Raw genomic sequence first — 14,483 nt, forward strand, 5'->3', positions numbered from 1 at the left:
AATCAACAAAATAAAAATACACTCATGCATGCATGCAACTCTAAAATCGTATAATTTGATGCATTGGTATTGTAAAATTACATAAAAAAATGTCACCTCTTCACTAATCTCTCTCAAACTGAGATTTGTAGGGCTGAAACATTGGCCGTAATAAAGGATCTCAACACTTGGAGTGTTTCTCTGGTCAGACTAATTATAAGCCAGTCGTGCTTGGCTTCAGAATCATTGTTAGAAAGCGGAAATGGAAAGTTTCTTAAGTTGCTAATACAATTATATATATATATATATATATTCACTTTTGGATCATACAGTTAAATTCCACACCATGTAGAAAATCAGAGTTACCTTGCATGCAAACTCTGCTGTTGAAAATAGGTACTGCATATCACGAAATATGTCTTGTGAGAAATCTGCAGTGTTTGTCTTGGTTATGTGACCAACAAAATAAAATACGATTTCATGCTCCCTACGTATTTTATACACACTATGCTTGGAAATTACGTAGCCGCTATCCCCACTACTTGCTGAAAAGTTGGGTTGACCTCGTTTTAATTTATTTTGTTGCATTCTAATTGGACAGAAAATTTGTATGGGTTGGTTTGGAGATAATGGGTCTAAAAATAAGAAGAAAACTTGCAAGAGGAGTGGAGATCATGGGCCTAAATTTCTGGAGCAAAACCACCAGCAGTAAACTGCAAATAACCTCCATTATAGCGGTTATTTTTGCTAGTTTAAACGGCTGAGATGATGATCCAAAGGTGGATATTGACTTGGATGGTGGTTATACTTAATGGGTTCCATAGATATATATAATTAGGCCATAATAAGGTTTAAATGGTGCAAGGTAGTGGAGGTGGGCCCGACAACACTTTATTTCCCGATTATAATATACGTTTTATGTGATCTGATATTGGAAGCCCATTTCAGAAGTCCATGTATTCTCTTGAAGAGGCCCATAGTTCTGAAGGTATAATATGGTTGTGTTGGATTATTTGGGGTTGGGCCCATTTTGGTGCTGCCATATGGAAGGCTTAACAAAAGGGTTTATTTTCTTTGTGGATTGAAGGCCCAAATTTTGTGGGTTTTAGTGTTGGCTAGTTTAGTGTTGGCTACTTTAGTGTTTCGGTTTGTATAACCGTTGCAAGAAAAGGATATTATTCCAAATACGATTTAAAATTTTAGTAGGAATAGTATAGTTTTCATTTTTGGTGGTTCCCAAAGCATGTTTTAGGCGACCAAGTGTTAGCTTCCCCGGGGGTATGATAACATTCCTTTTATGTTTTATTTACTAAAAGTTTTCCAGGCTGGTCCCATTTGCCCAAAAGAAAACATTGATCAAAACTGGTACGGGGTTGGAACCAGTTTTTTATTTGAGAAAAGACCGATTCTGTTCTAAATGGATTTTATTCTGTTCAGTTATGTTCTAAATTGGTTTTTAATATGTTCATTTGTGTTCGGTTTTAACGAAGAAGTTCTCAAACCAAGATGAACCGAAAGTTCAGTTTGGTTTCATACTGGGTTTCAGGACTCGTTTGAAACTAATTTTGGTTCCCAAACATGTTTTTGGTCTTCAAATGCTTTACTCAACCACCCAAGCCGGCTAGGAATCCAGAACATAGTTCCATAAATGATGAAAGTAAATGTTAAAAATTCCAAAATATCACAAATATCCAAACTAACCTAACTAGTCAAAGAGAACACAACGTCAAAGTCATGGCTGGCTATAACTCAATTAAGGCTCCTAAATTTTTAACGGAAAAAACAATTAGGAATTACAAATCGATATAAAATTACTTACAGAAAGTCCATGTTACATTCTATAAATCATAAACTAAAATATTCAAAGAATGGACTTTGAATACTTCTTTTTGAAACCAAATCATCCCCTTAGGATACGAATGTTGTTAGTGCCTGTCTTTTCTCACAGCTCTACTTCGCACAGGAGGCCAAGTTCTCTGAAGGATGTAAAACCACATGACTCAAGCTGCTCTCTAGACCCAGTAATAACCAGGCCTTTCAATTGATAAATGCTCCGTGGAAGACAACTTATCTGCGTACCTTGTATATTTAACTCTTTTAAACAATCTAAACACCCAAGTTCGTCTGGCAATTTCTCAAGTTGATTACAATAGGATAGATATAATCGTTTTAAACGTTTCATCTTACATATGCTGTTTGGGATATCTCGTAAGGATTTACAGTCGCTTAGGTCTAACTCCTTTAAACATTCTAAACATCCAAGATCCTCCGGCAATCTCTCAACTTTATCAGAACTTCCGAGACTTAAACGTTTTAAACATTTCATCTTACATATGCTGTTCGGAATATCCCGCAAGGATGTGCAATCCGATACGAATAACTCCTCTAAACACTCTAATCTGCATATATTTTCTGGTAACTGCTCAATAACCCGACAACTAATAATGGAAAGTGATTTTAGATGTTTCAACATACAAACGCTATCCGGAAGATGCCGAATCTCTACCGTTATCAAAGAAAGCTTCTCTAGACTTTCTAATTGCCACAGATCCCCAGGAATACTGCCACTAAGTAAAAGCGGACTTAAATGTTGTAAACCACAAATAGTTGCAGACCAATTCTCAAGGTATTTGCAAGGGCATAGACTAGAATAAATAAGCTTCTCAAGATTTCCCATCCATAAGGATCCAGGTTCATTTGTATCACAAGTAAACCCAAACATTGGCAATTTATTATCAGGGTGCAGTGGGCATATACGTATGCACTTTGCCTGTATAATTGAAGAGTTACACTGTTCATCAACTTGAAAACTTTCAAAATTTGAGTGAGTGCCTAAGCTAAAGTAGACAAGCTTTTTTAGACATCCAACTGGAGCATGAATTTTTAGAATAAAATAACACTCTGAAAGATCTAATCTCTCAAGATTTGGAGCCAGCTCAAGGTTAAGGTCACTCACCTTAGAACCCCTGATTTTAAGGTATGTGAGTTTTGGACATTCAACAGGCATGTGGACTTCGAACTCATTACATGCATCAAGATCTAACGTCTTGAGATTTGGAGTCATCCCGAGGTTTAGGTTACCCACCTTAGTTACATGGAGGGTAAGGAATTTGAGGTTCGGACATTCAATGGGCATTTGTAGTTCTACAAATTCAGCACATCCTCCAAGATTTAACTTCTCGAGATGTGGAGTTTTCCCAAGGTTAAGGTTAGTCACCTTAGAAAGACTGAGATTGAGGGTTTTGAGGTTCGGACATTCAACCGGCATTTGTAGTTCTACAAAGTCAGAACATTTTGTGAGATCTAAATGCTCGAGATATGGAGTCATTCCGAGGTTAAGGTTACTCAACTTAGAACCACCGAGGCGGAGTATTTTAAGGTTCGAACATTCAACGGGCAATTGGAGTTCTACAAAGTCATCACATCCTCGGATATTTAAATGCTCGAGATGTGGAGTCATCCCAAGGTTAAGGTTACTCACATTAGTATGACTGAGATTGAGGAATTTGAGGTTCAAATATTCAACCAAAAATTGGAATTTTAAAAGGCCACATCTTGCAAGATTTAAATGCTCGAGTTGTGGAGTCATCCGAAGGTTAATATTACTCACCTTAGAACGACTGAGGTTGAGGAATTTGAGGTTCGGACATTCAACGGGCATGTGGAGTTTGAAAAGATGATGACATCCTCTAAGATCTAACTCCTCCAGATATGGACTCACCGTAAGATCAAAGGTTCTCAACTTTGAATAGGAGAGGTCAAGGAATTTAAGCTTATTAAGAACCTGTCATGAGGAAAATCAAAGCATGAATATAAGTGTAATACAAAATATAGTTTATTATGCATTATGCAAACAACCGATCAACCATTATTCTACCTTTCTTTCTCCCCCTTCCCAGAGTTCAGATATATTGCTCTTACTCATTTCAAGGTTAACGAGCTTATTTGCTTGAAATGATTTAGGTAAACAACATAAAGGGTATTTATGCCAATAAAGTGATTGTAAAGCAGGTGGAAGGTATTTGCTAACTTCATCAACCTCATCAACTTCATCAATTTCATAACCCACATAAAGCAATCTAAGTTCCTTCATCTTTCGAAGACCTTTCATAATAATTGGAAGATCGAGATAGGTATACTCCAGTTTTATACATTTTATTTCTTCACTTCCCTGTAAATAAAAGCTTATGTGAAATTTTTTTCATAACTGATAAAAATGTTCTACTTTTCAACTTTTCATATAAACTTGAACATTACCAATTCATTAACCAATATATCTTCGATTTCCTCTTTAATCCATAATCGACTCTGTCTCTTAGGCTCATCGGGGTGCAAACGCCGAACAATATCCATGCCCATTTCTTCTATATGGTCATGTAAGACAAACAACTCATCATCATAAACATCATCATCATCATCAATAGTATTAAAATAAAAATAACTATAATCCTCCTTAGATATACTTATCAAGGATTTCTGTTCAAGAACTCTTAGACCAATCAGAGCACGAAACCCACAACTTTCAAGTATTTTGATCGCTTTCTTCTTCGTTTCATCTTTCAGTATGCAAGCAATATCTAGAAATATTTCCCTTTGATCATTCTCTAGACCATTATAGCTTATTTCCAGTTTTTCTAGAGTTTCCTTCAACGGAATTGTTTTTAGTCTTTTGATGGTATCTTTCCATTCACTCTCAGTTCTATCATACAGAAATGAACCCAAAACTTTGATTGTTATGGGAAGGCCAGCAGCATAATGTACAACCAGTCTTGATAGCTCTGCATACCCTTGATTTGGAATCTCTCTCCCAAATGCATACCTACTTAAGAGACAAATTGCTTCCTTTTGTGATAACAGACATGCATCATGAATAAAGTTCACGCAATGCGCCTTCAACACTTGCTCATCTCTTGTTGTGATGATGATTCTACTTCCCGGCATAAACCAATTACGATCACCGGCTAACGCTTCAAGCTGGCCAATATCATCCACATCATCTAGAACTACAAGAGCCTTTCTACTACACATCATCTTTCTCATCAGACTTCTCCCATCAGAAACACTTTCTACCTCAATGCTTTTATCACTTAACACATTTCGTAAGACCTGTTTTTGCAACTTCTTCAAACCATAGCGTTTTGAGCCTTCTCTTACATTCTCAATGAAGCTTTTACCTTCAAACCAAATGGATATATAATCAAAAACAGCTCTCGCCAAAGTGGTCTTCCCACTACCTCCCATCCCCTTGATCCCTATCATACGAACATCATTAGAATTAATCTCTAAAGATGATACTACGTCCTTTACCCGAGTCTCCATGCCTACTAACATTGCATCAATGCTCGAATTAAAGAAATATAGCTTTAGCGACACGTCTTTAACAATTTGTTGGATAAATCTAGCTTCATGCCTGTGTGTTGAAAAAGATTATGTAAGAATTGGTATTCAAGATGATTTTCATTGACTACAAATGCGTGTATATATACTGTTACAATGAGATCTCCTCTCAATCAATAATAATTGCCTATGAATCGAAATAAATCATTCCTATATTTAACTAATCAATTACTATATCTATGCCAGCTATTAGACCCCCGCAGTCGAAGCGGGAGGAGAACGGATGCTGAGACTGGATCGAAAGTCTTCAAATAGAATCCGTGGGAGACCTTTGGTGAAGAGGTCGGTAATCTGGTAACGAGATGGCATATGGAGGATACGAACATTGCCACGCTGAACATGTTCCCGATCAAAGTGAATATCCAGTTCAATGTGTTTGGTACGCTAATGATGAACTGGATTGCCAGATAAGTAAATGGCACTGACATTCTCGTAGTAGATTAAGGTTGCATGTGAGAAAGGACGGTGCAGCTCAAGAAGCAAGTTTCAAAGCCAACAAATTTCGGCGACAACATTGGCAACACCACGGTATTCAGCTTCTGCACTGGAGTGAGAGATGGTAGATTTCCGTTTGGAGGACCCGGAGATAAGATTGTCTCCAAGATAAACGCAGTAGCCAGAGGTAGAGGTTGAGTGACGAGTGTCGGGACATCCAACCCAATCAGCATCGGTGTAAGCACGCAAGGATAACTGAGACGTGGGTCCTAAATGTAGACCAAAATCAGAAGTGCCTTGAATGTATTACAGAATCCGTTTGAGAGCATTCCAATGATCAACCTGGGGGGAATGCATATGCATGCAAATTTGTTGAACTGCGTATGTAATATCGTGACGTTTGAAAGTAAGATATTATAGCGCACCCGCAAGGCTCCTGTAAGTAGATGGGTTATCAAACATAGAACCGGAGGAGCTACTCAGTTTAGATTGAGTGTCAACAGGAGTGGGAACAGGCTTGCAAGAATCCATGGCAGCCCGATGAAGAATATCTTTAGCATAAGCATGCTGGGATAAGAACATTTGATCCCCTCTGCGAGTAACAGAAATACCTAGAATATATGTCAAGGGTCCCAAATCTTTCATCGCAAATTCACCGAGAAGAGAAGACATTAGGCGCTTACGAAGATCATCCGACGAGGTGATGAGGATTATGTCATCCACATAGATCAATAAATAAGTTGTGTGACACCCCTGATGATATACGAATAGAGAGTTGTCAAACTTGCTCTGCACGAAGCCTAGCGTTAGGACAAAATCCGTGAAGCGTTGATACCACGCACGCGGGACCTGTTTCAGGCCATACAGATATTTCTTGAGACGACACACATGATCCAAATAATCTCGATGTCGAAACCCCATGGGCTGATACATGTATATTGTTTCAGCCAAATTCCCATGAAGAAAAGCTTTTGTGACGTCAAGTTGGTGAATCTTCCATGACTGAGAAAGAGCTAAAGATAACACAAAGAGAATGGTTGCGGGTTTGACCACTGGACTAAACGTTTCCCCACAATCAATGCCAACTTGCTGTTTTCTACTGTTACATACCAATCGAGCCTTATAACGTTCAAGACTTCCATCTGATTTGAACTTATGCTTAAAAAGCCACATGATGGGAATCATATTCATATCTGGTGTTCTAGGAACAAGTTCCCAGGTCTCATTTTTAATAAGAGCACTAAATTCGTCATTCATAACATTGTACCATTCTGGTGAGGACAGAGCAACCTGTGGGTTTTTGGGAATAAGAGCAATGGTGGAAGTGTGAAGGTTATGGTTCAGCTTAATTTGTTTAGCGATGCCATCCATAGCGTGTGTGCGCATGGTATGGGTGGTAGGTTTCGACGGTGGGGGCGGAGGAGGAGGGGCGGTTGGGGTAGAATGGGCTGCCGTGGCATGACCCGGGAAGAAGACAGACCTGGGTTGAGTGGTACCAGGCTGTCTACAGGTGTATGCGTGAATGAGGGGAGGTGAGTTGGGTTGTGAGGGAGAAGGGGGAGGGGGGGGGGGGGGTTGTTTGAGAAACAGGTTCAGTGGCAGCGGGTTGGGCTGTGGGTGTGAGGTCTGATGGGGTTTGGGCTGAGTTGGAAGGGGGAATGGGCAGGGCCGAGACTGATGGTTGAGAGACATGAGACCCCAGAAGCGGGTGTAAGGGAGAAGAAAGAAAGTTATACGAATAGGAAGGGGTGGGGGGAATGAATGTGATATGGAAAAATGAATTCCTCGAAGTGGACATGGCGGTTAATGAAGATTTTGTTAGTTTGAAGGTCGAGGCACTTGTAGCCTCGGTGGTTAGCAGGGAAACCGAGAAACACCCAAGGTTGGGATTTAGCTAATTGATGAATTGTGTTGGAGGGGAGGATGGGGTAACACAAGCAGCCAAAAACGCGTAGGTGTTCATAGGTGGGTTGGCAATTGTAAAGAATGGTAGTGGGTAAGAGGAATTTGTGGTTTTTGCTTAGAAGAATATTAAGAAGGTAGGTGTCAACTTCAAGCGCGTGATGCCAGAAGTTTGGTGGGAGAGAAGATTGAGCGAGAAGAGCGCGTAGCATGTTATTGATAGTGCGGATTTTACGTTCCGCTTTTCCGTTTTGGGAGGAGGTGTGAGGGCAGGAAAAATGGAAGTACATACCATTGTTATGACAAAAATTTTGGAAATTGTTATTTGCATATTCTTTCCCATTGTCGCACTGAAACCGTTTTATTTTTCGCTCAAATTGGGTATTTATGTAATTGCTAAAATGTGTGAATATCTCAAAAACTTGCGAGTTGTGACTTATGGGGTATGTCCATAGAAAGTCAGTAAATTCATCAAGAAACAATATATAATAACGATGCCCATCGGTGCTAAGAACCGGTATGTCAAATTGGAAAGAAGTTTTATTCAAGGAATCATAAAAGGGTAACTTAACACTTTTGCCAAAAACACATGGTTGACAAATAGTAGAACTAGGTTTTCCATAATCAATACTAGAAATAGATTTTAATGAATGCAATAAATTTTGTCCAGGGTGCCCAAGTCGTTGATGCCAACGTTCCTGGGTGATGGCAGCAAATGTGGAAGGTGATGAGGAAAGACTCTGAAGAGGTGTGGTGAGAGGATAAAGATCACCCGAGCTATTGCATCCCAGGATAGGGGCCTTGGTCTTGAGGTCCTTCACAAGAAAACCGAAGGGGTCAAATTCAATAGATATTAGATTATCAGTGGTAAGACGACGCACAGAAATAAGGTTTTTAATTAATTGAGGAGCATAGAGAACGTTATTAAGTTTAAGTGGCGGGGATGAGGGTGGTAAGGTGTGGTTGCCCTGTCCAAGAACGGGAATGGTCGTGCCATTGCCAACTATAATGTGTTTAGGAGTGCCATTATTAAAAATAGACGGGGAAATGTTACCTTGTTGGTTTGCCATGTGACCTGTGGCTCCAGTGTCCATAATGTCGACCGGGTCTGGTTGATTGAGAGATAAAGTGTAAAGGGCCCGAGCAATGTCGGTTGGAACTGGTCCTGCAGTGTAGGCCTGAGATAGCGCTGGTCCAAGTAATCTTGCACTTGTATTGGGCCGTGGTGTAGATGGGTAAGGGCATGGTGCACTCACGTTTGCTACTGGATATTGCTAGGCCTGGTTATTCATAAGACCAGCCCATTGATTCGATGCCCAGCCCTGTGGAAACACAATGTACGGGTGTTGAGCATTTTACCCCCGGCCCCCGCCCGAGTTTTAAAAAGCACGCCTGAGGCACGCCTAGGCGCGAGGCGCATACCTCAGGGCACTTGAGGCGCGCTTTTTCCACAAAGCGCAAAAAAGCGCATTTTTTTGGGTTTTGGAGGTCTGAGGCACGCGCCTTATGTATTTTGGGTGTTTTTATATTTTTTTATGCATGAAAGTTAGGGCTGTATATGAACCGAACGTTCAGCGAACAGTTCATGAACCGTTCGGCGGGAAGTTCGTTTATGTTCGTTCGATTAGCTTAACGAACGAACACGAATAAAAAATTTCGTTCGATTAGCTTAGCGAACGAACACGAACACAGGTCTCGTTCGTTCGACTACGTTCGTGAACGTTCGGTAATATGTTCGTTTACGTTCGTTCGTGTTTGTTGTTCGTGTTTGTTTGATTATATTCAAAAAAATAATAAATAATAAACCTTTTATCTAAACATATTGAAAACTTGAAACCCTATTTTTTCTAAGTAGTTAAAATTTGGACATTCTAAGACATTTTTGGGGATAATTATGTCTAAATTAGTTAAATTTGATTCATCGTTTGGTGGTCTAGTAGACTTCTTGTGTTTTGATTTATTATTTGATGGTTGTATTTAACTACTTATATTCAATGTTTAAGAATAATGATGTTTTTATTTTTTTATTTTCAAGTTAAATGTTGGTTTTGCGTTTGTTTTTATTTGCTTGCGTTCATTTGTGTTCGAGACCAGTGTTCACGAACTGTTCGTAAACAACTGAATTTCCTTAACGAACGAACACGGACATAAACTTATGTTCGGTATGCGTTCGTGAACAGTTCGCGAACATGTTAATTTCCTTAATGAACGAACATTAACATAGCCTTGTTCGTGTTCGTGTTCGTTCGGTTCGTTTACAGCCCTAATGAAAGTGTTCTACAATGGGTTTATTGGCTTGTACATGTAGGTAATATGATATATAAACCTTATTTATAACTATATTTTGGATAAGGGATGCTAAAAACCTATGGGATATATATAAATTTTTTTATAATCTTCTTACGCCTTGGGTACGAAAAGCCCACCGCTTTTGCGCTTCGCGCCTCATTTTTAGATCTCGTCGCTTTTGTGCGCATCTCGATTTTTAAAACCAAGGCCCTCGCGACCATTAGGTCCACGTCCTATGCCCCGTCCACGGCTACGACCCCGTCCGCGATTACGATTAGAAGGTGGATTGGCGTTGCTGTCAGACGGTGAGGGGCTGGTTATGACAGTCGCAAGTGTAGTGGCGGAGGAATGGGCAGCTTGAGCAACCTGATGTTTCTTCTTACTTTCCTCCATCGTGAGACGTGAACGTGCTTCATGAAAATCAGGCAAAGGATCCCTATTCTATAGGATCGTTGAAATCCCGTCGTACTGTTCGGTAAGACCAATTAAAAGTTGAAGAACAAGTCTCTGATTGTCAACAGGGGCCCCCACACTAGTAAGTTGATTGGACAGGAGTTTAACCTGTTGACAGTAGGCCGACATGTTTGGAAAGTTCTCTAGGCAGACATTGGAAAACTCCTGCTCCTGCTTAAGGAAGACAGGCCTAGTGTTTTTGTTGTCTTGGAAGAGGTTAGCTAGGGTGGTCCAGGCATCGTAGGCGGTTTGACCTGGAGTGAGGATGGTGTGTAGGAGGTCAGTGGGCTATGGTGCCATAGATCCATTGTTTGACAATGGCATTGAGACGAGACCACAGTGCTTCAGCATTAGGGGAGGATTCAGGAGGAGTTGCGGCCTTAGCCGTGACAGCATCAGAAGAGGAGGCAGAGGCCGATATTTTCTTTCTGGGTTGCAAGTGATCATAAACCTGGTATGCTTTGTAGGAGTTCTGGAAGAGTTCTGCCCAAGTGGTGTAATGAGCAGCGTCGACTTCTAGGGTTATGGGTACGAGATTTTTGACGTTGGACACCGTCATAGCAGGATGAAGTTTGCTGTCCATGATGAGAGACAGGATGATATCGGGGAAAGTAGAAGGAATATTGGGGAGATGAGATGGGGCAGAAGGTGGTGGCAGAGAAGAAACAGCCGTAGAAAGTAGGGTTAGGGTGAGAAGGATGATAAGAAGAATTGAGCAGGGCCTTGTGAACAAGGGAGCAGGACCTTGTTGATAAGAGAGCGGGGCCTTGTTGATAGAGGGGCATGTTGATAGAGGAGCAGGGTCTTGTTGAGAAACAACCACAAAAAGTAGGGTTAGGGTGAGAAGGATCGAGAGATGGCTGATACCATGAAAGAATTGGTATTCAAGATGATTTTCACTACAAATGTGTGTATATATACTGTTAAAATGAGATCTCCTCTCAATCAATAATAATTGACTATGAATCGAAACAAATCATTCCTATATTTAACTAATCAATTACAATATGTATGCCAACTATTAACAATATGTACGCCAGCTATTCGATTAAAATAACTGACTCATAATCCGACATGAAACATGAGATGACATGGATGTCCTTATTAAACATAGATTGGAAAGAAACAAAAGTGAAAATACCCATTGAAAGTGTTCTTCAACTCCATCCCAGCCAGGCTGGCTGCTTCTTTAAGAGCATTTCTCCATTTTCCAACAACAAGTTCCTTTTCCTGTTTGGCGAAACGCAAAACTTTCTTACTATCATTAAGTTATTTCAGTAAGTAAATACAAATGCACAAAAAATGTTACCAGATCTTCATCTTCCAACGTCCTCTTACTCTTCCTTGTGAACCGTTCAAAGGCTTGTCCAACTGACCCACTTTGGTTGCGGACTTCAGTGGGTTCCACATCATAGAAGATGGGGTAAGCAGTATGCTCGGTCATCTTCTGGCACTCCATAATCTTTACGAGCTCGTCTAAGCACCACGATGAAGACGCATAGTTCTTGGAGAATACAATTATGTAATATCTGGACTCCTCAATGGATTTAATGAGTTGTTCATTGATCCTTTCCCCTTTCTTGATTGTTTCATCATCTTTGTAAGTAATAATTCCTTTATTGACAAGAGCAAGATAGAGATGATCAACAAAGGTCTTACGGGTGTCTTCACCCCTAAAACTCAAAAAGACATCGTACTTGAAGATCTTTTGAACAGATGAAGAAGCTGATGAAGTAGAAGCCATATCTTTGTTAATTTGGGGCAAATGTGTAAGAACTGATAAGAGATTAATAAGCAAAGACGAATGTTTGGAAAACCTTTATGATGGGTTGGGGGCATATAAAGGATTCCTAATTGACTTAAAGATAAAGACGTATACCGAACCCTTGTTCAAAATTATTAGTTACGCGCTTTCACCATTGGAGTTACTTTGTGGTTGTTAAGCTGTACATCTAGAATAAAGATTTTTAACTACAAGTGTCTACTTAATTAATTATAATAACTATTTTAATAAAAATGAATCAAATACAATGGTTTTTGAGTGGGGTTCAGAAACAGAAAAATCGACATATATGATGTGTGTATTTAATTGTTAAAAGAGGGGTTCAGTTCAATTTTACCTTAACGCAACCTGAGATGGAGGCATACAGTGAAATCGAGGTGTCGGAGTTAGTTGCCGGAAAATCCTAAAATCTAGGATTTTGCCGGTGAGTGCTGACAGGGTCCCATATCTAACAACCAATCTACCTTCTTCCTTTTGTTATAATTTTTAGTTGAGAAATTTAAGAAAATAGCCAAGAAATAAGTTTTACTTACTAAAATGGTCATTTTATGCGTCTATGAAGTAGGGCATCACTGGTTACGAGAGAGCTTATGCGTCTGTATGCAGGGCTCATTCATGCGTCTGCCAAGGTAGAAGTGACACGTGTCTCAATGACATCATGCGTCCGTGACTCATAAAATTTACTTTTAGGAGATTTGAGGCATCCCATGCGTCCGTGACTCATCCTATCATCCCCTGCGTCCGTTTGAGGCATCCCATGCGTCCGTGACTCATCCCATCATCCCATGCGTCCGTGACTCATCCCATCATCCCATGCGCCCGTCCGTGACTCATCCCATGCATCCGTGACTCATCCCATGCATCCCATTTTCGTACTTGCTGGTTCATCCATACACGCATCCATTTAAAGAATTAAGGACACATAAGAGGGGTGATGCCCCATTCCAATAACGCATGAGGAGGCTATTTTGATAAGTCAACTTTTTTTTTGGCCATTTTTGTAAATTCCTGTTTTTAAGAAACCTATTTGAAAAGTATAAAGTTGTCTTAATTCAACTTTTTGTAAATTTTCCTTTTTTATTATTTTTTCAAAAACATTATTAGTTTATATATTTATTAAACTTGTGTACTATATTGGTTGTAAAAAAAATATTAGTAAAGTTTAAGTATTATAAAACGATATTTTAAGATAGGTATATCTATAAAATAAGAGATCGAATATGGTATATTTACAAAAATAAAAGATAGAATACCTTGTAGGAATCTGTTCATGTAAAAATAAATAAAATTCTTTATTAAATTGAATTACAAGAACTAAACAAAATGAAACAAAAATAATACAATTACAACTGAATCAAACAAGAAATACAAGCACAAAATTCTGAACAGAAACACTGTTCACAGCTGAGGATCGTGTTAGACACGGGTCCCTTAAAACAAATTTCGTGTCACCCAGGAGAACACGTTTGTTTTCAGGATACAACAGCTAAAGTAGTTGCACTGTCGGTCTTGACTCCAACCCGAAGGTGTACCTTGCTGCTTGTAGACGAAAAAGAATTCAGAGAAGAAGATTGTATTTTTTGCTGGTGAATTCAGTGTGTATTATGCAGTAGGGTAGCACCCTATTTATAGTTGCAGGTCTTGACGAAAATGAAAAAAATGAATTAAATGGGCGAATTAAGTTGCATTGAACATCTTCAATGCACTTTAATTCGTCATTTAGTTCATAGTCAAAAGCATTGACTTCGTCAGTTTCGAATGCTGAAGTGTAACTGCACTGGCATTAACAAAAGTAAGCTTCTACGCACGCGCGCGCAAGGCAGACTGGTGCGCACGCAAGTCTGCACGCTCATGCGCGCGTGCGCCATTTTGGCTCACTTCCATGCGCGTGTGCGCCACTTTGGCTCAACCCCATGCGCACCTGCGCGCGTGCGCCACGTCACCTGTGAGCCTCTATGAGCACTCCACACAGTCGCGTCGTTTTGGCTCACTTTGGTGCGCCGCGCACGTCACTTCAGTGCCCATGCTCCATGCGCGAGTGCGCGCCACCATTCCATGTGTACTCGCGCGCGTACGCGCATGACTGCCACGGCATGCGCCACTGCGCGCGGACCCACCAGGGTCACACACCTGCATGCCACGTCACCAACCACCTGGTCCTTGCATCCCTTGTGCTCCACCACACGCACGCGGTCAAAAATACAAAGGCGGCTCTCAAGTGGCTCGCGGCGATGCGAGCGTGCAA

General features: G+C 40.2%; 1 protein-coding gene across 1 annotated transcript; it reads right to left on the reverse strand.

Moving 5' to 3' along the window:
- Positions 1-1,724: 1,724 nt before the first annotated feature.
- On the reverse strand, positions 1,725-12,280 carry LOC110898036 (disease resistance protein RUN1-like). Its single transcript, XM_022144775.2, has 5 exons — positions 11,765-12,280; positions 11,597-11,685; positions 4,237-5,389; positions 3,857-4,150; positions 1,725-3,763 (listed from the first exon to the last, which is right to left on the reverse strand). Exons 1-5 carry the CDS (start codon positions 12,197-12,199, stop codon positions 1,922-1,924), a joined length of 3,813 nt encoding a protein of 1,270 aa, XP_022000467.2. The 5' UTR covers positions 12,200-12,280; the 3' UTR covers positions 1,725-1,921.
- Positions 12,281-14,483: the final 2,203 nt, after the last annotated feature.

Source organism: Helianthus annuus, chromosome 9 (assembly GCF_002127325.2).
Source record: "Helianthus annuus cultivar XRQ/B chromosome 9, HanXRQr2.0-SUNRISE, whole genome shotgun sequence".
Taxonomy (NCBI): domain Eukaryota; kingdom Viridiplantae; phylum Streptophyta; class Magnoliopsida; order Asterales; family Asteraceae; genus Helianthus; species Helianthus annuus.

Coding starts and splice junctions, on each gene's coding strand:
- LOC110898036 (XM_022144775.2), bottom strand. CDS start 12,199: ATGGCTTCTACTTCATCAGCTTCTTCATCTGTTCAAAAGATCTTCAAG. Junction 4,151..4,236: donor ATATATTGGTTAATGAATTG/GTAATGTTCAAG, acceptor TTTTATTTACAG/GGAAGTGAAGAAATAAAATG. Junction 3,764..3,856: donor GGGAAGGGGGAGAAAGAAAG/GTAGAATAATGG, acceptor TCCTCATGACAG/GTTCTTAATAAGCTTAAATT.